The sequence below is a fragment of the Leptodactylus fuscus genome, chromosome 1 (genome assembly GCF_031893055.1).
Source record: "Leptodactylus fuscus isolate aLepFus1 chromosome 1, aLepFus1.hap2, whole genome shotgun sequence".
NCBI lineage: Eukaryota > Metazoa > Chordata > Amphibia > Anura > Leptodactylidae > Leptodactylus > Leptodactylus fuscus.
Window position 1 is genome coordinate 259219474 of NC_134265.1, and position 26417 is coordinate 259245890.

General features: G+C 45.5%; 1 protein-coding gene across 1 annotated transcript in view; it reads right to left on the reverse strand.

Annotated features, from left to right (window-relative positions):
* Positions 1–26417, reverse strand: part of LOC142217786 (bifunctional heparan sulfate N-deacetylase/N-sulfotransferase 3-like) — a 320369-nt gene that overhangs the window by 45845 nt on the left and 248107 nt on the right. Inside the window, exon 9 of the mRNA XM_075286112.1 lies at positions 25267–25390. Coding sequence (XP_075142213.1) covers positions 25267–25390 — 124 coding nt within the window. The remainder of the gene's footprint in view (positions 1–25266; positions 25391–26417) is intronic.

The window sequence follows — 26417 nt, forward strand, 5'->3', positions numbered from 1 at the left end:
AATGTAAAGCACCATGGAATTAATGGTGCTATATAAATAAATAATAATAATAATAATCTCACATGGCGTATACGTGCCAGGTCACGTGGCATGTTACTCCGTGTGAATGGATAGCACTGATCTAATAAACAGCCATAGCAAAGAAAATAAGAGAAACTGAGCATGCTTGACCTGGATGAAGATGGATGTATCTAGTAGCTGCATTGCTCATACTGTGGCAGGAGAATTTCATTGGGCTTTTTCTAGTGACACACAGTTTGGCCTATTACTTTCAATGGGTGACAATGATATTTTGCAAAGTTCTTTTGTATTAAATATAATTGTTGTTGTGGGAATATTCTTTAAAATCTTGTAAACTGCAAAATGGGCCACCATGGACTACACTTGTTTTTTTCCCAGCAAATCCCACAGATGTTCAACTGGATTACGATCTAGGAAAGTTGAAGGTCAAGTAAAACTTTGAAATTTTTGTTGTGTTTTTCAAACCATTTCTGAACATTTTTTTGCACTGTACATTATCCTGCTGAAAGAGTCCTCTGCCATAGAGGAATATTGCTGCCATGAAGGGTTGCACAGCACTTAGTGTGCAATCAGATGCGTAGCTTGAAGCTCCTGGGTCCCAATACAAAATCTCTAGTAGGGCCCAATCAACTTTGTGCCATTTAGAATAGTGGTATATTATATGTGACAGAAGGACCTTTGGGGTTGCCTCATACTTCCCGGTAGCCTATATCGCAAAATGTTGGTGTACATGGCAAAGTAACATCAACATCTGCAGCATCCCAGGGACACTGTTGAATGATAAGTGTATTGTGTGATTCATGTATACTTTGCATTGTACATAGTTCATGTTATTATCTAATAATCCCTTGTATTTGGGATGTTTCTTCTGGTGTATGAGGCCATGATCCAGTCTATGGTTTTCTGGGTAAGGGGAGACTCAAAGAGACTTCAGTTGAGTCTAAAGTTAGCAGGTTGCTGTTGCTTCAGTAAATGTATTACCTGTTTTACCACCGAGGGCCCTTTCAACTACTACCACTAGGCTCAGTGAGAAGCACCCAGGGGGAAAAGCTACCTCCACCCCAAAATACTCACGAGACAGCTGGGACAAGACAGTTGGGAGTTCCTAGTTACTGTCACAAGTGTTACTGTGATAATTATTAGGCAATTACAGACAACGCTATGACCAAGGATGGGAATTCCATCTGAAGCATGTCGGCAGCAGATACTCCTCTTCACTCCCCATTTATTGTATTTTTACTATATCAATAAAGTGGAAGATGTATTGTTTGGAAGCGGTGGAGGTTTCCTTTTCCATCTGTATCCACATTGTCCTGGTGTTCACCATGTCTTGATCAGTCATCAACATTCCTGTCATTGAGGTGAATATGGGTTGTGATATGTGACAATGACTACTCCCATACTCCGGATTGTCTTCAGTGGGTTGCTGTCAATGCCAAAAAAAATATATTTCCTGGAAGAACACTTTCTAGAGCATTGCTTCTGCTAGCTTGTTCTCTTCCCAAAGTGAATCCTGGCATCATCATTTCTGCAGGTAAATGTTGCACATGCACTTGGTCATCAGCATGATGTCAATAAAAATGTTATGCATATATACATATTATATATGTATTATGTATGAGAACTACAACTCCCAGATTATAGGGAGTGAGTTTAAGGGGAGAACTACAGCCTCCAGCATTCCCTGACTACCAGATTGCCTCCATTTTGTCCTCTACGTAAAGCACATGAGCTCCACCCCCTCATGTCACATGATCATGAAATCTGCTTCAGCCATTGCTTGTACTCTCCACTGCTAAGCTCCGCGTCTTCATGTCACTTCATCACAACTTTACAGATGAGCTCTACTTCCTCATGTCACATCAACAATAACAAAGGTCCTTCACCACCATTTGCTTTCTCCACTGCTGTACTGCACCCAGCCATGCCACATTACAGGTCCTTCATAGCCACTTATCCTCTCCATTGCAGAGCTGCACCCAGTCATGCCATGTTACAGGTCCTTCATAACCTCTTATCCTCTCCATTGCAGAGCTGCACCCAGTCATGCCACATTACAGGTCCTTCATAACCCCTTATCCTCTCCATTGCAGAGTTGCACCCAGTCATGCCATCTTACAGGTCCTTCATAACCCCTTATCCTCTCCATTGCAGAGTTGCACCCAGTCATGCCATCTTACAGGTCCTTCATAACCACTTATCCTCTCCATTGCAGAGCTGCACCCAGTCATGCCACATTACAGGTCCTTCATAACCCCTTATCCTCTCCATTGCAGAGTTGCACCCAGTCATGCCATCTTACAGGTCCTTCATAACCCCTTATCCTCTCCATTGCAGAGTTGCACCCAGTCATGCCATCTTACAGGTCCTTCATAACCACTTATCCTCTCCATTGCAGAGCTGCACCCAGCCATGCCACATTACAGGTCCTTCATAACCCCTTATCCTCTCCATTGCAGAGTTGCACCCAGTCATGCCATCTTACAGGTCCTTCATAACCCCTTATCCTCTCCATTGCAGAGTTGCACCCAGTCATGCCATCTTACAGGTCCTTCATAACCACTTATCCTCTCCATTGCAGAGCTGCACCCAGCCATGCCACATTACAGGTCCTTCATAACCACTTATCCTCTCCATTGCAGAGCTGCACCCAGTCATGCCACATTACAGGTCCTTCATAACCTCTTATCCTCTCCATTGCAGAGCTGCACCCAGTCATGCCACATTACAGGTCCTTCATAACCCCTTATCCTCTCCATTGCAGAGTTGCACCCAGTCATGCCATCTTACAGGTCCTTCATAACCACTTATCCTCTCCATTGCAGAGCTGTACCTTTTTATATCAAATCACAGGTCCTTTACCACCACCACTGCGGAGTTCCCCATCCCTCCAAGCCCTGACTGGTCCTTCAGCACTATTTGATCCTCTCTATTGCTTAACTAACTCAAAACTGGGATGGGGTAGAGTTTATACCATATAATGCACCACAGTGGAGGGGGGGGGGGGGGAATCAGTACAACTGCATCATTACATTATGGATAAAACACAGCAATCTGCAATGCACTGTGTGTGTGTAACACCTCTTTATTGCAGCTACCATTAAATCTGTCAGCAATGCTTGCTAAGAGCAGCTCGTCTATGAAATCAGATCACACATGCCAGCTTTCGATCTCTATATACATCAGTGACCTTTTGGTGCTTAAGACTCTGGTGTCAGTTTGTCAAGGGTCCTTTCATGGACCACTTTTGCTATCTACTAACTGCTGAATACAAATAACACCCCATTTTTCTTTCTCTAGCACATCAACTCAAAGAACTGACTGTTCACTTGATGTCAAAAGGTGCAATTGTCATGAGTTGAGAACAGTCCAAATTTACTAATAGTTAGACAGTGTTAACTTAGGCACTGTGAGTAGAGATGAGCGAACACTAAAATGTTCGAGGTTCGAAATTCGATTCGAACAGCCGCTCAATGTTCGTGTGTTCGAACGGGTTTCGAACCCCATTATAGTCTATGGGGAACAGATACTCGTTAAGGGGGAAACCCAAATCCGTGTCTGGAGGGTCACCAAGTCCACTATGACACCCCAGGAAATGATGCCAACACCTCTGGAATGACACTGGGACAGCAGGGGAAGCATGTCTGGGGGCATCTAACACACCAAAGACCCTCTATTACCCCAACATCACAGCCTAACAACTACACACTTTACACACTCAATACCACCTCTCTGACAGTAGGAAAACACCTTGAAACATGTGTATTTGGCACTTGCAGTGAGGAGAGCTTGTCACCAGCAGTGAATTTGGCCCTTGTAGTAAGTTGAGGTTGGCACCAACATTTGTTTTGAAAATCAGGGTGGATTGAGCCTCTAACCAGCAGAGTTTGGGCAAATTCATGGTGGAGGGAGCCTCTAAACACCCCAGTTTGGGCAAATTCATGGTGGAGGGAGCCTCTAAAAACCCCAGTTTGGACCAATTCATGGTGGAGGGAGCCTCTAACCAGCCCAGTGTGGGCAAATTCATGGTGGAGGGAGCCTCTAAAAAACCCAGTTTGGACCAATTCATGGTGGAGGGAGCCTCTAAACAGCCCAGTTTGGGCAAATTCATGGTGGAGGGAGCCTCTAACCAGCCCAGTTTGGACCAATTAATGGTGGAGGGAGCCTCTAAACAGCCAAGTTTGGACCAATTCATGGTGGAGGGAGCCTCTAACCAGCCCAGTTTGGACCAATTAATGGTGGAGGGAGCCTCTAAACAGCCAAGTTTGGACCAATTCATGGTGGAGGGAGCCTCTAAAAACCCCAGTTTGGACCAATTCATGGTGGAGGGAGCCTCTAACCAGCCCAGTTTGGGCAAATTCATGGTGGAGGGAGCCTCTAAACAGCCCAGTTTGGGCACATTCATGGTGGAGGGAGCCTCTAACCAGCCCAGTTTGGACCAATTAATGGTGGAGGGAGCCGCTAAACAGCCCAGTTTGGACCAATTCATGGTGGAGGGAGCCTCTAAAAACCCCAGTTTGGACCAATTCATGGTGGAGGGAGCCTCTAAAAAACCCAGTTTGGACCAATTCATGGTGGAGGGAGCCTCTAACCAGCCCAGTTTGGACCAATTAATGGTGGAGGGAGCCTCTAAACAGCCAAGTTTGGACCAATTCATGGTGGAGGGAGCCTCTAAAAACCCCAGTTTGGACCAATTCATGGTGGAGGGAGCCTCTAAACAGCCCAGTTTGGGCAAATTCATGGTGGAGGGAGCCTCTAACCAGCCCAGTTTGGACCAATTAATGGTGGAGGGAGCCTCTAAACAGCCAAGTTTGGACCAAATCATGGTGGAGGGAGCCTCTAACCAGCCCAGTTTGGACCAATTAATGGTGGAGGGAGCCTCTAAACAGCCAAGTTTTGGGAAATTCATGGTGGAGGGAGCCTCTAACCAGCCCAGTGTGGGCAAATTCATGGTGGAGGGAGCCTCTAAAAAACCCAGTTTGGACCAATTCATGGTGGAGGGAGCCTCTAACCAGCCCAGTGTGGGCAAATTCATGGTGGAGGGAGCCTCTAAAAAACCCAGTTTGGACCAATTCATGGTGGAGGGAGCCTCTAAACAGCCCAGTTTGGGCAAATTCATGGTGGAGGGAGCCTCTAACCAGCCCAGTTTGGACCAATTAATGGTGGAGGGAGCCTCTAAACAGCCAAGTTTGGACCAATTCATGGTGGAGGGAGCCTCTAACCAGTCCAGTTTGGACCAATTAATGGTGGAGGGAGCCTCTAAACAGCCAAGTTTTGGGAAATTCATGGTGGAGGGAGCCTCTAACCAGCCCAGTGTGGGCAAATTCATGGTGGAGGGAGCATCTAACCAGCCCAGTTTGGACCAATTAATGGTGGAGGGAGCCTCTAAACAGCCAAGTTTGGACCAATTCATGGTGGAGGGAGCCTCTAAAAACCCCAGTTTGGACCAATTCATGGTGGAGGGAGCCTCTAAACAGCCCAGTTTGGGCAAATTCATGGTGGAGGGAGCCTCTAACCAGCCCAGTTTGGACCAATTAATGGTGGAGGGAGCCTCTAACCAGCCCAGTTTGGGCAAATTCATGGTGGAGGGAGCCTCTAAACAGCCCAGTTTGGACCAATTCATGGTGGAGGGAGCCTCTAAAAAACCCAGTTTGGACCAATTCATGGTGGAGGGAGCCTCTAAACAGCCCAGTTTGGGCAAATTCATGGTGGAGGGAGCCTCTAACCAGCCCAGTTTGGACCAATTCATGGTGGAGGGAGCCTCTAACCAGCCCAGTTTGGACCAATTAATGGTGGAGGGAGCCTCTAAACAGCCCAGTTTGGACCAATTAATGGTGGAGGGAGCCTCTAAACAGCCAAGTTTGGACCAATTCATGGTGGAGGGAGCCTCTAAAAACCCCAGTTTGGACCAATTCATGGTGGAGGGAGCCTCTAAACAGCCCAGTTTGGGCAAATTCATGGTGGAGGGAGCCTCTAACCAGCCCAGTTTGGACCAATTCATGGTGGAGGGAGCCTCTAAACAGCCCAGTTTGGGCAAATTCATGGTGGAGGGAGCCTCTAACCAGCCCAGTTTGGATCAATTAATGGTGGAGGGAGCCTCTAAACAGCCAAGTTTGGACCAATTCATGGTGGAGGGAGCCTCTAACCATCCCAGTTTGGACCAATTAATGGTGGAGGGAGCCTCTAAACAGCCAAGTTTTGGGAAATTCATGGTGGAGGGAGCCTCTAAACAGTCCAGTGTGGGCAAATTCATGGTGGAGGGAGCCTCTAACCAGCCCAGTTTGGACCAATTAATGGTGGAGGGAGCCTCTAAACAGCCAAGTTTGGACCAATTCATGGTGGAGGGAGCCTCTAAAAACCCCAGTTTGGACCAATTCATGGTGGAGGGAGCCTCTAAACAGCCCAGTTTGGGCAAATTCATGGTGGAGGGAGCCTCTAACCAGCCCAGTTTGGACCAATTAATGGTGGAGGGAGCCTCTAAACAGCCAAGTTTGGACCAATTCATGGTGGAGGGAGCCTCTAAACAGCCCAGTTTGGGCAAATTCATGGTGGAGGGAGCCTCTAACCAGCCCAGTTTGGACCAATTAATGGTGGAGGGAGCCTCTAACCAGCCCAGTTTGGGCAAATTCATGGTGGAGGGAGCCTCTAAACAGCCCAGTTTGGACCAATTCATGGTGGAGGGAGCCTCTAAAAAACCCAGTTTGGACCAATTCATGGTGGAGGGAGCCTCTAAACAGCCCAGTTTGGGCAAATTCATGGTGGAGGGAGCCTCTAACCAGCCCAGTTTGGACCAATTCATGGTGGAGGGAGCCTCTAACCAGCCCAGTTTGGACCAATTAATGGTGGAGGGAGCCTCTAAACAGCCCAGTTTGGACCAATTAATGGTGGAGGGAGCCTCTAAACAGCCAAGTTTGGACCAATTCATGGTGGAGGGAGCCTCTAAAAACCCCAGTTTGGACCAATTCATGGTGGAGGGAGCCTCTAAACAGCCCAGTTTGGGCAAATTCATGGTGGAGGGAGCCTCTAACCAGCCCAGTTTGGACCAATTCATAGTGGAGGGAGCCTCTAAACAGCCCAGTTTGGGCAAATTCATGGTGGAGGGAGCCTCTAACCAGCCCAGTTTGGATCAATTAATGGTGGAGGGAGCCTCTAAACAGCCAAGTTTTGGGAAATTCATGGTGGAGGGAGCCTCTAAACAGCCCAGTGTGGGCAAATTCATGGTGGAGGGAGCCTCTAACCAGCCCAGTTTGGACCAATTAATGGTGGAGGGAGCCTCTAAACAGCCAAGTTTGGACCAATTCATGGTGGAGGGAGCCTCTAAAAACCCCAGTTTGGACCAATTCATGGTGGAGGGAGCCTCTAAACAGCCCAGTTTGGGCAAATTCATGGTGGAGGGAGCCTCTAACCAGCCCAGTTTGGACCAATTAATGGTGGAGGGAGCCTCTAAACAGCCAGGTTTGGACCAATTCATGGTGGAGGGAGCCTCTAACCAGCCCAGTTTGGACCAATTCATGGTGGAGGGAGCCTCTAACCAGCCCAGTGTGGGCAAATTCATGGTGGAGGGAGCATCTAACCAGCCCAGTTTGGACCAATTAATGGTGGAGGGAGCCTCTAAACAGCCAAGTTTGGACCAATTCATGGTGGAGGGAGCCTCTAAAAACCCCAGTTTGGACCAATTCATGGTGGAGGGAGCCTCTAAACAGCCCAGTTTGGGCAAATTCATGGTGGAGGGAGCCTCTAACCAGCCCAGTTTGGACCAATTAATGGTGGAGGGAGCCTCTAACCAGCCCAGTTTGGGCAAATTCATGGTGGAGGGAGCCTCTAAACAGCCCAGTTTGGACCAATTCATGGTGGAGGGAGCCTCTAAAAAACCCAGTTTGGACCAATTCATGGTGGAGGGAGCCTCTAAACAGCCCAGTTTGGGCAAATTCATGGTGGAGGGAGCCTCTAACCAGCCCAGTTTGGACCAATTCATGGTGGAGGGAGCCTCTAACCAGCCCAGTTTGGACCAATTAATGGTGGAGGGAGCCTCTAAACAGCCCAGTTTGGACCAATTAATGGTGGAGGGAGCCTCTAAACAGCCAAGTTTGGACCAATTCATGGTGGAGGGAGCCTCTAAAAACCCCAGTTTGGACCAATTCATGGTGGAGGGAGCCTCTAAACAGCCCAGTTTGGGCAAATTCATGGTGGAGGGAGCCTCTAACCAGCCCAGTTTGGACCAATTCATGGTGGAGGGAGCCTCTAAACAGCCCAGTTTGGGCAAATTCATGGTGGAGGGAGCCTCTAACCAGCCCAGTTTGAATCAATTAATGGTGGAGGGAGCCTCTAAACAGCCAAGTTTGGACCAATTCATGGTGGAGGGAGCCTCTAACCATCCCAGTTTGGACCAATTAATGGTGGAGGGAGCCTCTAAACAGCCAAGTTTTGGGAAATTCATGGTGGAGGGAGCCTCTAAACAGTCCAGTGTGGGCAAATTCATGGTGGAGGGAGCCTCTAACCAGCCCAGTTTGGACCAATTAATGGTGGAGGGAGCCTCTAAACAGCCAAGTTTGGACCAATTCATGGTGGAGGGAGCCTCTAAAAACCCCAGTTTGGACCAATTCATGGTGGAGGGAGCCTCTAAACAGCCCAGTTTGGGCAAATTCATGGTGGAGGGAGCCTCTAACCAGCCCAGTTTGGACCAATTAATGGTGGAGGGAGCCTCTAAACAGCCAAGTTTGGACCAATTCATGGTGGAGGGAGCCTCTAACCAGCCCAGTTTGGACCAATTCATGGTGGAGGGAGCCTCTAAAAAACCCAGTTTGGACCAATTCATGGTGGAGGGAGCCTCTAAACAGCCCAGTTTGGGCAAATTCATGGTGGAGGGAGCCTCTAACCAGCCCAGTTTGGACCAATTCATGGTGGAGGGAGCCTCTAACCAGCCCAGTTTGGACCAATTAATGGTGGAGGGAGCCTCTAAACAGCCAAGTTTTGGGAAATTCATGGTGGAGGGAGCCTCTAACCAGCCCAGTGTGGGCAAATTCATGGTGGAGGGAGCCTCTAACCAGCCCAGTTTGGACCAATTCATGGTGGAGGGAGCCTCTAAACAGCCCAGTTTGGGCAAATTCGTGGTGGAGGGAGCCTCTAACCAGCCCAGTTTGGACCAATTAATGGTGGAGGGAGCCTCTAAACAGCCAAGTTTGGACCAATTCATGGTGGAGGGAGCCTCTAACCAGCCCAGTTTGGACCAATTAATGGTGGAGGGAGCCTCTAAACAGCCAAGTTTTGGGAAATTCATGGTGGAGGGAGCCTCTAACCAGCCCAGTTTGGACCAATTCATGGTGGAGGGAGCCTCTAAACAGCCCAGTTTGGGCAAATTCATGGTGGAGGGAGCCTCTAAAAAACCCAGTTTGGACCAATTCATGGTGGAGGGAGCCTCTAACCAGCCCAGTTTGGACCAATTAATGGTGGAGGGAGCCGCTAAACAGCCCAGTTTGGACCAATTCATGGTGGAGGGAGCCTCTAAAAACCCCAGTTTGGACCAATTCATGGTGGAGGGAGCCTCTAAACAGCCCAGTTTGGGCAAATTCATGGTGGAGGGAGCCTCTAACCAGCAGAGTTGGTGGAAATCAGGGTGGAGGGAGCCTAGTATTAGCAGAATTGTGCAACGCTTATGGTGGATGAGTATGAGGATGCGGAGGAATTGGAGAGGTTGAGTACAGACATGGAGTTTCATGTTGGGGTGCTTTACAGAGGTGGGCACAAAAATGACGGCTCTACCCAGTGGTGGTTCATTTTTATCAAAGTGAGCCGGTCGGCACTCTCAGCTGACAGACGGGTGCGCTTGTCAGTGATGATGCCACCGGCTGCACTGAACACCCTCTCAGATAGGACGCTGGCGGCAGGACAGGACAGGCATATAGGGCAAGTTCAAGCCACAGGTCCAACTTCGACACCCAATACGTGTAGGGCGCAGAGGGGTCGGAGAGGACAGGGCTGTGGTCGGAAAGGTATTCCCGCAACATGCGCCTATACTTCTCACGCCTGGTGACACTAGGACCCTCCGTGGCGGCACTTTGGCGAGGGGGTGCCATCAAGGTGTCCCAGACCTTAGACAGTGTGCCCCTCGTTTGTGTGGACCGGTGAGAACTTGGTTGCCTACTGGAGGAACTGCCCTCCCTGCCGCCAACGTCACATGCTGGAAACATCTCCATCATATTCTGCACCAATTGCCTGTGGCAAGCATTGATGCGATTGGCCCTCCCCTCTACCGGAATAAAAGACGAGATGTTGTTTTTATACCGGGGGTCAAGGATAGCAAAGATCCAGTACTGGTTGTCCTCCATGATTTTGACAATACGCTTGTCGGTTGTAAAGCACCCCAACATGAACTCAGCCATGTCTGCCACAGTGTTAGTTGGCATGACTCCTCTGGCCCCACCGGAAAGTTCAATCTCCATTTCCTCCTCATCCTCCATGTCTACCCATCCGCGTTGCAACAATGGGACGATTCGAAGTTGCCCGGAAGCCTCCTGTATCACCATCACATCATCGGACAACTCTTCTTCCTCCTCCTCCTCCTCCTCCTCCTCCATTAAACGCAGTGAAGCGGACAGATGTGTGGACCTACTCTCCAGCTGTGACGGATCGGATGCTATCCCTAACTCCTCTGTGTGATCTGAGTTATCCCTGATGTCAATCAGGGATTCTCTCAGAACACACAAGAGCGGGATTGTAAGGCTCACCATCGCATCCTCAGAGCTCACCCTCCTTGTGGACTCCTCAAAGACCCGTAGGATGTCACAAAGGTCTCTCATCCATGGCCACTCATGGATGTGAAACTGAGGCAGCTGACTTTGTGGCACCCTAGGGTTTTGTAGCTGGTATTCCATCAAAGGTCTCTGCTGCTCAACCACTCTATTCAACATCTGAAACGTTGAGTTCCAGCGTGTGGGGACGTCGCACAAAAGCCGGTGTTGTGGCACATGCAGGCGTTGCTGGAGAGATTTTAAGCTAGCAGCGGCTACTGTCGACTTGCGAAAGTGGGCGCACATGCGCCGCACTTTCACCAGTAGCTCTGGAACATTGGGGTAGCTCTTTAGGAAACGTTGCACCACTAGGTTGAAGACGTGGGCCAGGCATGGAACATGTTGGAGTCCGGCAAGCTCCAGAGCTGCTACCAGGTTCCGGCCATTATCACAAACGACCATGCCTGGGCCCAGGTGCAGCGGCTCAAACCATATTGCCGTCTCATCGAGGAGGGCATCCCTCACCTCGGAGGAAGTGTGCTGTATGTCCCCCAAGCTGATCAGCTTCAGCACAGCCTGCTGACGTCTACCAACGCCAGTGCTGCAACGTTTCCAACTCGTAGCTGGGGTCAATCTAACAGCGGAGGAGGAGGCGGTGGCGGAGGAGGAGGCGGTGGCGGAGGAGGAGGCGGTAGAGGAGGAGGAGGAGGGGGGTGTTCTTCTCGTGTCCCTGCCAGGAATGTTAGGCGGGGAGACGAGGTACACCGGGCCAGTTTGGGAAGCAGTCCCAGCCTCAACTACATTCACCCAGTGTGCCGTCAGTGAAATGTAGCGTCCCTGTCCGCATGCACTTGTCCACGCGTCGGTGGTCAAGTGGACCTTTGTGCAAAGCGCGGAACTAAGGGCCCGCCTGATGTTGAGTGACACGTGCTGGTGCAAGGCGGGGACGGCACACCGGGAGAAGTAGTGACGGCTAGGGACGGCATAGCGAGGTGCCGCAGTTGCCATCAGGTCCAGGAAGGCGGGAGTTTCAACAAGCCGGAACGCCAACATCTCCTGGGCCAGCAGTTTAGCGATGTTGGCGTTCAAGGCTTGCGCGTGTGGGTGGTTAGCAGTGTATTTCTGCCGCCGCTCCAATGTCTGAGAGATGGTGGGTTGTTGTAAAGAAACGCCTGATGGTGCCTTTGATGGTGCAGGAGAAGGAGATAAGACAGGACCAGGGGAGGATGAGGTAGAAGTCAACAAAGTGGCGGAGGCAGATGAAGTGGTGTCCTGGCTCGTCCTCTGGAGTGCATCGCCAGCACAGTCAGCAGTGGCAGTGGCAGAGGCAGAGGCAGTGGCAGAGGCAGTGGCAGTGGCGTGAACGGCAGGCGGCCTTTGTCCTGCCGTTGCTGCCTGCCACTGATTCCAGTGCTTGGATTCCAAATGACGGCGCATTGAAGTGGTGGACAGGTTGCTCTTCTCAGAGCCCCTAATCAATTTCGAGAGGCAAATTGTGCAGACAACACTATATCTGTCCTCGGCGCATTCCTTGAAAAAACTCCACACCTTCGAGAAACGTGCCCTCGAGGTGGGAGTTTTTCGGGGCTGGGTACGAACTGGAACATCTTGGGAGATTCTGGGTGTGGCCTGGCTTCGCCTAAGCTGCTGACCTCTGTCTCTGCCTCTAGCTACCCTTTTTGGTGCTGCACCTGCCTCAACATCCACACTACTTTCCCCGCTTGACATCCCCCCTGTCCAGGTCGGGTCAGTGTCCTCATCATCCACCACTTCCTCTTCCAACTCCTGTCTCATCTCCTCCTCCCGCACAATGCGCCGGTCAACTGGATGCCCTGACGGCAACTGCGTCACATCATCGTCGATGAGGGTGGGTTGCTGGTCATCCACCACCAAATCGAACGGAGATGGAGGAGACTCTAGTGTTTGAGCATCTGGACACAGATGCTCCTCTGTTAGGTTCGTGGAATCGTGACGTGGAGAGGCAGGTTGAGGGACAATGAAAGGAGCGGAGAACAGCTCTGGGGAGCAGGGACAGTTTGGGTTATTGTTCTGTAAAGCTTCGGAATTTTGGGAGGAAGGAAGACAAGACTGTTGGGTAATAGGAGGAGAGGAGGCAGAGTCTGACTGGCTGCTGGACAATGTGCTGTAAGCGTTCTCTGACAGCCATTGCAAGACCTGTTCCTGGTTCTCGGGCCTACTAAGGTTTGTACCCTGCAGTTTAGTTAATGTGGCAAGCAACCCTGGCACTGTGGAGTGGCGCAATGCTTGCTGCCCCACAGGAGTAGGCACGGGACGCCCTGTGGCTTCACTGCTACCTTGCTCCCCAGAACCATTCCCCCGACCTCGCCCACGGCCTCGTCCACGTCCCTTTCCGGGAGCCTTGCGCATTTTGAATTCCTAGTTAGAAATTGGCACTGTATACCAGTAGTAAAAATTGTGGGTGCACGTAACCCAAATATATTCTTTGAATTCCCAGTCAGAAACTGGCACTATATGGCAGTAGCAAGAAATGAGGGTATTTATAACCCCAATATATTCTTTGAATTCCCAGTCAGACAATGGCACTGTATACCAGTAGTAAAAATTGTGGGTGCACGTAACCACAATATATTCTTTGAATTACCAGTCAGAAACTGGCACTATATGGCAGTAGCAAGAAATGAGGGTATTTATAACCCCAATATATTCTTTGAATTCCCAGTCAGACAATGGCACTGTATACCAGTAGTAAAAATTGTGGGTGCACGTAACCCCAATATATTCTTTGAATTACCAGTCAGAAACTGGCACTATATGGCAGTAGCAAGAAATGAGGGTATTTGTATTCAAAATATATTCTTTGAATTCCCAGTCAGACAATGGCACTGTATACCAGTAGTAAAAATTGTGGGTGCACGTAACCACAATATATTCTTTGAATTACCAGTCAGAAACTGGCACTATATGGCAGTAGCAAGAAATGAGGGTATTTATAACCCCAATATATTCTTTGAATTCCCAGTCAGACAATGGCACTGTATACCAGTAGTAAAAATTGTGGGTGCACGTAACCCCAATATATTCTTTGAATTCCCAGTCAGACACTGGCACTATATGGCAGTAGCAAGAAATGAGGGTATTTGTATTCCCAATATATTCTTTGAATTCCCAGTCAGACAATGGCACTGTATACCAGTAGTAAAAATTGTGGGTGCACGTAACCCCAATATATTCTTTGAATTACCAGTCAGAAACTGGCACTATATGGCAGTAGCAAGAAATGAGGGTATTTGTATTCCCAATATATTCTTTGAATTCCCAGTCAGACAATGGCACTGTATACCAGTAGTAAAAATTGTGGGTGCACGTAACCCCAATATATTCTTTGAATTCCCAGTCAGACACTGGCACTATATGGCAGTAGCAAGAAATGAGGGTATTTGTATTCCCAAGATATTCTTTGAATTCCCAGTCAGACAATGGCACTGTATACCAGTAGTAAAAATTGTGGGTGCACGTAACCCCAATATATTCTTTGAATTCCCAGTCAGACACTGGCACTATATGGCAGTAGCAAGAAATGAGGGTATTTGTATTCCCAATATATTCTTTGAATTCCCAGTCAGACAATGGCACTGTATACCAGTAGTAAAAATTGTGGGTGCACGTAACCACAATATATTCTTTGAATTACCAGTCAGAAACTGGCACTATATGGCAGTAGCAAGAAATGAGGGTATTTGTATTCCCAATATATTCTTTGAATTCCCAGTCAGACAATGGCACTGTATACCAGTAGTAAAAATTGTGGGTGCACGTAACCCCAATATATTCTTTGAATTCCCAGTCAGACACTGGCACTATATGGCAGTAGCAAGAAATGAGGGTATTTGTATTCCCAATATATTCTTTGAATTCCCAGTCAGACAATGGCACTGTATACCAGTAGTAAAAATTGTGGGTGCACGTAACCCCAATATATTCTTTGAATTACCAGTCAGACACTGGCACTATATGGCAGTAGCAAGAAATGAGGGTATTTATAACCCCAATATATTCTTTGAATTCCCAGTCAGACAATGGCACTGTATACCAGTAGTAAAAATTGTGGGTGCACGTAACCCCAATATATTCTTTGAATTACCAGTCAGAAACTGGCACTATATGGCAGTAGCAAGAAATGAGGGTATTTGTATTCCCAATATATTCTTTGAATTCCCAGTCAGACAATGGCACTGTATACCAGTAGTAAAAATTGTGGGTGCACGTAACCCCAATATATTCTTTGAATTCCCAGTCAGACACTGGCACTATATGGCAGTAGCAAGAAATGAGGGTATTTGTATTCCCAATATATTCTTTGAATTCCCAGTCAGACAATGGCACTGTATACCAGTAGTAAAAATTGTGGGTGCACGTAACCACAATATATTCTTTGAATTACCAGTCAGAAACTGGCACTATATGGCAGTAGCAAGAAATGAGGGTATTTATAACCCCAATATATTCTTTGAATTCCCAGTCAGACAATGGCACTGTATACCAGTAGTAAAAATTGTGGGTGCACGTAACCCCAATATATTCTTTGAATTCCCAGTCAGACACTGGCACTATATGGCAGTAGCAAGAAATGAGGGTATTTGTATTCCCAATATATTCTTTGAATTCCCAGTCAGACAATGGCACTGTATACCAGTAGTAAAAATTGTGGGTGCACGTAACCCCAATATATTCTTTGAATTCCCAGTCAGACACTGGCACTATATGGCAGTAGCAAGAAATGAGGGTATTTGTATTCCCAATATATTCTTTGAATTCCCAGTCAGACAATGGCACTGTATACCAGTAGTAAAAATTGTGGGTGCACGTAACCCCAAAATATTCTTTGAATTACCAGTCAGAAACTGGCACTATATGGCAGTAGCAAGAAATGAGGGTATTTGTATTCCCAATATATTCTTTGAATTCCCAGTCAGACAATGGCACTGTATACCAGTAGTAAAAATTGTGGGTGCACGTAACCCCAAAATATTCTTTGAATTACCAGTCAGAAACTGGCACTATATGGCAGTAGCAAGAAATGAGGGTATTTGTATTCCCAATATATTCTTTGAATTCCCAGTCAGACAATGGCACTGTATACCAGTAGTAAAAATTGTGGGTGCACGTAACCCCAATATATTCTTTGAATTACCAGTCAGACACTGGCACTATATGGCAGTAGCAAGAAATGAGGGTATTTATAACCCCAATATATTCTTTGAATTCCCAGTCAGACAATGGCACTGTATACCAGTAGTAAAAATTGTGGGTGCACGTAACCACAATATATTCTTTGAATTACCAGTCAGAAACTGGCACTATATGGCAGTAGCAAGAAATGAGGGTATTTGTATTCCCAATATATTCTTTGAATTCCCAGTCAGACAATGGCACTGTATACCAGTAGTAAAAATTGTGGGTGCACGTAACCCCAATATATTCTTTGAATTACCAGTCAGAAACTGGCACTATATGGCAGTAGCAAGAAATGAGGGTATTTGTATTCCCAATATATTCTTTGAATTCCCAGTCAGACAATGGCACTGTATACCAGTAGTAAAAATTGTGGGTGCACGTAACCACAATATATTCTTTGAATTACCAGTCAGAAACTGGCACTATATGGCAGTAGCAAGAAATGAGGGTATTTGTATTCCCAATATATTCTTTGAATTCCCAGTCAGACAATGGCACTGTATACCAGTAGTAAAAATTGTGGGTGCACGTAACCACAATATATTCTTTGAATTACCAGTCAGAAACTGGCACTATATGGCAGTAGCAAGAAATGAGGGTATTTATAACCCCAATATATTCTTTGAATTCCCAGTCAGACAATGGCACTGTATACCAGTAGTAAAAATTGTGGGTGCACGTAACCCCAATATATTCTTTGAATTCCCAGTCAGACACTGGCACTATATGGCAGTAGCAAGAAATGAGGGTATTTGTATTCCCAATATATTCTTTGAATTCCCAGTCAGACAATGGCACTGTATACCAGTAGTAAAAATTGTGGGTGCACGTAACCCCAATATATTCTTTGAATTACCAGTCAGAAACTGGCACTATATGGCAGTAGCAAGAAATGAGGGTATTTGTATTCCCAATATATTCTTTGAATTCCCAGTCAGACAATGGCACTGTATACCAGTAGTAAAAATTGTGGGTGCACGTAACCACAATATATTCTTTGAATTACCAGTCAGAAACTGGCACTATATGGCAGTAGCAAGAAATGAGGGTATTTGTATTTCCAATATATTCTTTGAATTCCCAGTCAGACAATGGCACTGTATACCAGTAGTAAAAATTGTGGGTGTATATAGCCCCAATTCTATTGCTAGGGGACTTGCAGGGTATTTCTGGGGTGAAGGTGGGGGGGCACACCGTTGGAACGGGTATCGGGGTATATATCGGGTATACGGGAATACACTGACAGTGTATTCCATTCAGGATCCTGGGAAAGCTGGGTTGCGGCGATTGAGCCCGTTAGTGCCACGTTACACTGACAAGCTTCTCCCTGGAATTTAGCTCTTATAAGAGCTGTTGGTTGTCTTCTCCTTCCTATCCTAGCCTGTCCCTGCCTACCCAGAATCTAACCCCTAGCTAACTGGACGGAAACCTCCGTCCTCGGTGAATTGCAAGCTCAGAATGACGCGAAGCTGGGCGGCGCTGTTCTTTTAAATTAGAGGTCACATTTTTTCGGCAGCCAATGGGTTTTGCCTACTTTTTTCAACGTCACCGGTGTCGTAGTTCCTGTCCCACCTACCCTGCGCTGTTATTGGAGCAAAAAAGGCGCCAGGGAAGGTGGGAGGGGAATCGAGTAATGGCGCACTTTACCACGCGGTGTTCGATTCGATTCGAACATGCCGAACAGCCTAATATCCGATCGAACATGAGTTCGATAGAACACTGTTCGCTCATCTCTAACTGTGAGAATACCACAAGTTTACCACCGTAAATATGGTTGGTAAATATGATATGCCTTTAGTTTAAGCTTATACAACTTTTTAGTTGTCTTTCTCTAAATCAGAATTTTACAACACAATCTTGGTGCATTTTTGCTGCATTGTGGCAAGCTGAAGCTTTTTGGAGAATTGATGCCCACCTGTCTAGCAAGAATAAACATTTTTGTCCAAATTTGATACGCCAAAAATGAGCCACATTTACACCAGTGGCAAGTATTAATCACAATAATACATTTGGGCCAATGTTATTCATTGTAACTGTCAGTGCCAGTGGTTTAATGTTACGGCTTATCTGTATATATACACATATATATGTCCCAAAGGAAATAAAAGTCCATTTCCAGCACTATATAAAATAAACTTTAAATATTCTTTGGATCTCCACTACTGTAATTTAGCTTCACATCCAAAAAAGCTGACTGGAGAGAAACAAGTTATTAGATGTCAACTAAGAATAGCTGAGGTAATGATTAAAGTCCTGCTTGTAATTCCGCACAAGCCAGCAGTGTCTTGCACTCATTTTACTTCCCGGGGTTAGTGAAAGTTACATTTTATAGAGGTCCAGAGTAATCAATGGTCAACAGAAGTAAAATAAATTGACTTAATGGAATAAAGTTCAGACCGGTGAAAGTTGCTAAAAAATGACCTATAAAAAGCATGATAAATATGATTGATTTGTAAAGAGATCTATAACATTCAGGTCTCCAACACAATGGCCGCTGCCTTGCTGTTCACTTTGTAAATAATATCTCAGTGTTAGCTTGATGAAAGCACATCAGACGCACGAGGGAGCCGGCCTTATATTTGGCTAGTTTATGATCTCTCAGAGCTGTTGTGCCACAGAGGAATAAACTGTTCCTTTTTATTGTTCTTATAATAATGTAGCATATTGGCTTGCTCCAGAGAACATCTATAGACTGTGGCTTCAATAATGTTCCATCTCCTTTTAGCCTCACACAGACATGGACGCAGATACACACAAACACAAAACTCAAACCTGTTTATTTATATATTGATGCACAGCGATGAAAAACTAATTCCGATATAAATGATTTTATCATCTTTTAACTAATAGATATAGGTTCCAACTTGTTCAGCTAATAGAACATTCCACAAGACACATCAAATTCCTTGACCATAGAGAAATCACAAGAATGAAGGGGACAATAAACAGATGAGTAACTAGGTTCCCGGGCCCTGATGCAAAGTCTGTAACAGGGCCCTCATTCACCATGTGTTATGTATAATACTGCTGACTGGTCAGTTGCCTCCTTGTCTAGATTAATGACGGTGGTCGGGAAAAAAACTGATCTCCTGACTGCGGTTCCTTTACATTACGGTAGTAGCAGCAGGGATCCGTAATCATCCCTCCTGCCGACATAATAGTAACATGGACGATTGCAGATATCTGCTCCTGCTACTGTAATGCTCTAAAAAGGCAGCAGTTATAGGGGTCAGTATTCCTCCTGACTGCTGTCTTCTAATTTTCCTGAAGATCCCCTATACCTCCAGTGGGGGCACTATAGGAGTATTACACTTTGTGGGGAAACCAATGGGATAATATTTCATGGGGGGGGGGCATTGTAATGTGTGCAGGCACTTAAGGGACATTATACTGTATGAGAGCACTAAGGAGGCTTCATGTTAAGAGAAGGGCAGTATTACTGTCTGAGGGCACAATGAGAGTATATGAGGTTAAAGGGGGAAATGGTTAGGACTGGGCAGGGTTAGTGGAGTACACCTGTAGTAAATGGGAACAATATGCTTTATAATACCACAGAAGCAAACCTCTTGTTTAAGAGCGAGTCTTGTGTTTCACTATTGATTGTTTCATGTGAAAAAGCCCTCAGTGTATTTGTGTATCATGAAGGGGAATAGAACTGCATACAATAAACTGGAGAGGCTACAGATTGCATTTGTGGGAAGAAAAATGTAGGGTCTATGTAAGGTCCCGTTCACACGGGGAGCGGAGAGTGGATTTTAAAGTGACTCGGGGAGTCGCGTCACTCTCAGCCCATAATACGCCTGCCACAACTGTCGCGGCTTCCGACAGTTGCGGCTTCCTCCTCCAGAGTAGGCTTTAATGAATGGGCCAACCCCGGAGGTTGCTGCCGTGAGGTGGACACCGCGGTTCAACGAATCCACCTGAAGAAATGGCAGCTTGCTTCTTTTTGCATGTTGCTAGCGGTCTCCATAGATCACCATTGTGAGGTTGCGGAATATCCGCACCATAATCCACCCCCTCTGTGCCTGTGTGAACTAGCCCTTACTCTACTCATCTCTATGTAATCGCCAGGCTCTTGCATCAAAATGTCACATTCATTCAAATATTATTTACAGGTATCCATTTTGGCACTACATAAAGTTTTGGTTTTTTTTAATACAAAGTGCATTGTGATGCTCATGGGTTCTTTTTTTTAAGTAGTTTGTGAGCCCCATTTAGGGCTCACAATGTACATTTTTTCCTATCAGTTGGAATGTCTGAAGAAATCCACGCAAACATACAAACTCCTTACAGATGTTGTCCTAGGCAGGATTTGAACCCAGGACTCCAGTGCTGCAATGCTAACCACTGAGCCACCATGTTGCCCACTCTCATGGGGTTCTATATGTATTTCTCAAAGGGAGTCTGTTACCAGAATCCAGCATGTCAACCCAACCCCGCAGATAGGTTAGGGTCACCTGAATCAGACAGTGTTTCCCATAGTAAATCGCTGCCTCTGTTACTGAGATAGAGAAGTTTTTGTCAGCTCATTTGCATGATGACAGAAAAAGTGATATCTCAGCAACAGAGGCAGCGATTTACAATGACCTATCCATCTGCGGTGCTGGGTTGATATGCCAGCTTCTGATGACAGATTCGCTTTATAGAGATCCAGTCATCTCACCTAACATGTCTGTTTTAGTAAATAATTTATTTCTCTATGAAAAAAGAATTCTGGAGCATTTTTCTTAAAATTCTTGGTTGTGCTGTTCCTCTGTTGTTCCTCCTGAATATATATCAATACACTGACAAGTGGATGTTGTTCATATCAAAAGTGTATCCCTCTACAGTCTGAGACTCCCTGTATTGACTGGACAGAGTCAGACTGTGTATGGACACCCCCCTCCCTTTTAGTAGCACCTAGTTGTCTGTTTAGTCCTACATGTCTAGGAGGAATAACAAATAAAATGTACAAGATAGCATTCTGAAAATTGTACAAGGTACAAGGCACAAGGTGTTGAATTTTTATGCCATAAATAATAGAAATGCAAGTTTTTAGTAAAATGGACATGTTGAGGGTGATGATCGCTCCTCTTTAATCTTATTTAAAATGACTCTTCAAAAATATTTGTCTGAGCTTACCATCAGGGCCGCTTTAACCATAGGGGCAACAGTGCATTTGCACTGGGCCCTATGATAGCATGGGCACCCTTGGGACAGCAGGGCAGTTCTGTATTTGATGTCCCGCTGTTTCGGCAGTTAGACAGGACTGCCTCGACTTCAACTCATCGTCATCCTCAAGACAATGGTGAAGTAGGGGGCCATCTGCTCCCTGTTTCACTGTGCATCCCATTCTCTTTTCTCCAGGAGCTACAGGCGCAATGTAATGCGTCACTTACATCACACCTGCAGTTCTCTGAAGAATCCAGACCAGAGACAGCAGGGGAGCGAGGGCAAGTGAGTATTAGCGTTTTTTATATTTGTTTGGTAGGAGAGAGATATAATATTGTGGGGGCAATTGCAGGGACTTTGAACTGTTGGGACAGCTCGAGGGTGACATAAAACTGGAGGCAACTGGAGGAGGTTATTAAACTGGGGGGGTCGCTGAAAGGGGGCATTAAACTGTGGGAGTAGCTGAAGAAAGACATTAAACTGTGGAGGTGGCTAGAAGAGGACATTAAACTGTGGGAGTGGTTGGAGGGGGATATTAAACTGTGTGTGATTTAGAACGGGACATTAATCTGTGTGGGTGGATATAGGTAGTATTAGGGGGCATTCACACTACCTTTCCTGAAGCTTATTCTGAACGTAAATCACGTTCAGAATAAGCGGCGTATAAAGCAGCTCCATTCATTTCTATGGGAGCCGGCATACGAGCGCTCCCCATAGAAATGAATGGGCTGCTTCTTTCACTGCGAGCAGTCCCATTGAAGTGAATGGGAAGTGCCCGTGTGTACGGCTCGTCATGAGCAGAGCTTGTCGTACACGCCGGCACTTCCCATTCACTTCAATGGGACTGCTCGCAGTGAAAGAAGCAGCCCATTCATTTCTATGGGGAGCGCTCGTATGCCGGCTCCCATAGAAATGAATGGAGCTGCTTTATACGCCGCTTATTCTGAACGTGATTTACGTTCAGAATAAGCTTCAGGAAACGTAGTGTGAATGCACCCTTAAACTGTGGAGGTAGCTGGAGTAAACTGTGGGTGCACTTGTAAGGGGACATTATGCTGTGTGAGGCAGATGGATAGGACATTATAATGTGGGGACATAACATATTAGGGTGTCTTTAGGGTCATTATACTGTGCATGGGCACAAAAATAAATGAATGCGGGAGTCAAAGTGGATTTGGATGGGGCTCAGTTTACCGAGGCGCACACAGATCACAGCACTGAGGCACTGAGAGGCATTATATTGTATGGGGCCACTAGGGAGGCATTATACTGTTTGAGTGCCACTAAAGGACATTACACTATGTGCGGTTCATTGAGGGGGCATTATAATTTGTGCAGGTTGATTACTTCTAAGAGGTGGTGATGGAAACCTTTGCACCATGCCCACCAATGAGTTATAAAAAGCTCTGCTTACCATAATACACTTCCGTGTTCATCTAAAAATAAAATCTAATAAAATAAGCCCTATCATGATTTGCCAGGTTTTTTTAAAAAAATGCTTGAAATATAAGCCCTACTCTGAAAATAAGCCCTAATTATAATTCCTTTAAAAAAATTGTCCAGGGAGTTATATATGTAAAAAAGTAAATACTATACTGCAGATACAACTGATGCAATATACTCTTCTTCAAGGATAGCGAACACACCCAAAAGAATCAGACATGGACTTTAAAGGGGTATTCCCACCTCACATACTCATCAGTCTTCACTCTTGTAAAATCTTCTTTCTTCCTGGTTTCTTGCATCATTTGGTGGGCGGGGTTTCACAGGCAACCTGCCATTTAGCTCCACCCCCAAATTTGTGTGTAGCTCCGCCCACCCATATTGGACTATGAAGTACAGGCAGCAGCAACTCCATTCTGTGTTACATACAGAGACTGCCTGTCTCTGCCATAATGAACACAATTGTATTAGCTAGCCTGATAACTGGGAGAACAGAAGAAATGCAAGCAGCTCCTCTATCTGAGTGCAGGACCTAGGTCACATGGTGTAGACACAGGATTAGCTAGATACACAGGCTCCCTCCCTGCACTTAGCCCCTCCTCCCTCCCCCCTGAGAGCAGCAGATACATCACTTGACTCAGGAGCAGCTAGGTCAGGGCTGTGGCCACAAAAAATTGAATAAAGTAAGATAATGGACAAACAAAGCAGTTTTGCTGAAGCAATGTATTTAGGAAAAGTCTTACATCCACATTAACAAGCAGTATAGATAGGATCCTTGTGATGGGACAACCCCTTTAAGTGAGCTATCTCTACATGATGGCACTAGTGAGAGAGTTCTCCACAACAATATGGGTTGTATAATGTTAGCGCTGGTTTCTCACACACAGATTGGGTATTCCCCCTGGCATGACTCCATTGTGCCTACTTCCCGTCACCAGGGGCAGACAACTGCTACACTTGTCAGCAATGGACCTATTTCTTCTGCAGACCTATTTTCAGACTTTATTTGTTTTGGGTGTAAATGGGTCTGGTGAGTGGATTGCATCCCTTGAAAATAAGCCCTAACCCATCTTTTGGAGCAAAAAAATATTATAAGACCCTGTCATATTTTCTTAGAAACACAATATATACATTTTCTTAATATATATTTAAAATACAAAATAGACTCATTGACTAAACTCCCTCCCCAACTTAGCTACAGCCAGCCAATGGACTCATTAGCGAGATACCTAAAAAAATGTCCTAATTGGATGGGGTCTCTAACACTTCCAATGGCTACTAAGATAATAAGAGCTGCAATTGCAATGAAGCTGTCTGTGATAGTGTCAGGAAGATTTTATTTTTTATTTTGGAAAATGACCAGTATGGTAATAAGTGCAAATTAGCTCTATATTTAAAAGGGGAACCCATCAGAACCTAGCACATCGACCCAGCCCCACAAGTAGAAACATTGGAGTCACCTGAATCAAGCATTGTGAATTCTCTTGTGAATTGGTTCCTCAGTTACCAGGATATTGCTGTTTTTGTCAGTATGCAAATTATCTCAGTGCTCCAAAATTCTCATTTGCATATTGTCTAAAACAGCAATATCTTGGCAACTGAGGCACCAATTCACAAGAGGAAAACAATGAGTGATTCAGGTGACCCTATACTAACTGTGGGGTTGAGTTGATATGCTAGGTTCTGGTGGCAGTCTCCCATAAAGTGTACATTATTCCTACCTCAGCTGTTCAAGGCAGTTTATATTTTTTTCATTAAAGTTGCTACATTTATGGTCATATCCAATGGCAACTGATCAAGACAACAGACTGTCACCACTGAGCATATATTCACAAGGAGTTTGATGGAGCGGATTTTGATGCAGAATTCACCTCAAAATCCGGCTTCAAAAACGCCTCCCATTGACTTTAGTGGGAGCCACTTGCTTCTTTTTTCTGCTAGCTAGTAGTGGAACAAAGAAGCGAGCTTGCCTAATTTGCCGTGGATTCCGCGGCTGACTCAGTCCACAGTGCGAGGCTCCCTTCAGATTAGGCCCATTCTACGGGCCTAATCTGGAGCGGAATACCGTGACAGGATTCTGGTGCACTGCACCGGCATCTCGTCACAGCTAGCTGCGCGGAAGTCTTCACATGCGGAATGCAAATTCCTCCACGTGAACATACCCTAAGATGGTTAGAGAAATAGCTTATTTATTATTTATATTTGCAAAAATGTTTCACTTTCAATTATCTACAAATTTAAATATGGTTATGTTTGTGAGAAAACCCTGTGGTTGCAGAGGAGGGAAATGGAAGACTAACTGCACTTTCACACAACCAAATTTCACCTGGGAATCTCCGTCTGTGTGTTTGCTGCCCTGAACAGTATGGTGGGTTGAAGGACTCTTAGAATTATTGTTATCTATGATGATAGGAATCCCTGCCTCTGAGTCCAGTGGTATAATCAGTATGGGACAGTATGTTACTGGAAGGCAAGGACTCATAGCGTCAAAGATAACTATAATACTAGAAGTCCATCTCTCAGCAAATTGTTCAAGCTGGAATATGTGGCCAACACAAGGACTGAGTTTCATGGGTAAATCTTGGTCATGTGAATGTGTGGTTACTGCCAGTTGTCCCTACAGATTACATGAGATTAAGAGATATAGTTACCAGGCACGGCCTTCACAAAGAAAAGCTAAGACATAAACAAATAGCTTGACACTTACCAATCCAAACCTTTGTGGTAGTTATTTCCATTGAAGAACTGCATCTCTTCAAATGTTTTGGGGTTTGGAGAATTACTTAATATTGCAGGATGCATAACCAAAAATAAGTATAGTGCTGTAGTACCTGGTATAAAAAAACAAACATGGTTTAATAAAATATTTTCAGATAGTCTGAAGATAATTGGTTAACATTACTTTTATATCTACTAATGGAGATATAACAAGTGTGACAGATGCATTTTAACTAGATCTTGACAAATCCTGCAAGGAGGACTTTTCTCTCCGATGAGTGAAAACCGAGTGGTCTCTATTATAGTCTATGGGATCTGCAGATTTCCGCTGATAACCACTTTTTAAGCAGACAAGGTCTCTGTCTTGGGTCCATGCGCACCGGAACGATGGAGATCCGAACGCTAATGTGAACCTAGCGTTAGAGGAACAACATACAACAGATTCCACTGTTTCAGGATTTATTTAACAAAAATGGATAGGCCATGTGTAAGAAACATGAATCAATGGATTGAAGAACCATCTTTAGCAAAAATAACTCATGGCCCACTCTTCTTTACAGCATTTCTTCCGTTCATTGAGGTTGGTGGGCATTGGAATATGCACAGTTCTGTTGGTTTGGTTGAGGTCTGGACTTATTTTAATCACATGCAATGCACAACTACAGTATGTCATTATTGCTTTTGTTATCTTATGTGTAGTGAGTTATTCTTCCTAGCATTGTAATATACAGTATACTCAGCCCCTAACTCAAATTCCATCATGAATGCGATAATAGGCATACTTCTTTTACTCTATATTTTATAAGGATTGCAATACAAACATAGGATTCAGAATGAATAAAAATACATTTACTGTAGCTCACATTTTTTAGGCTGGCAGATAAAACTGTGTATTAATTTCCCCCAGGATTTTCCCTGAAGCCAAGCCCAATTGTTGTCACCACATTGCCTAGATACCATTTTTATGGAATTCTCAGAAATAATATTCTCTTATTCAGTTTTATTTTCTCTCAGTGTATGAAAGCAGAGTCATTAATCTGTGTGGGTGGATATAGGTAGTATTAGGGGGCATTCACACTACGTTTCCTGAAGCTTATTCTGAACGTAAATCACGTTCAGAATAAGCGGCGTATAAAGCAG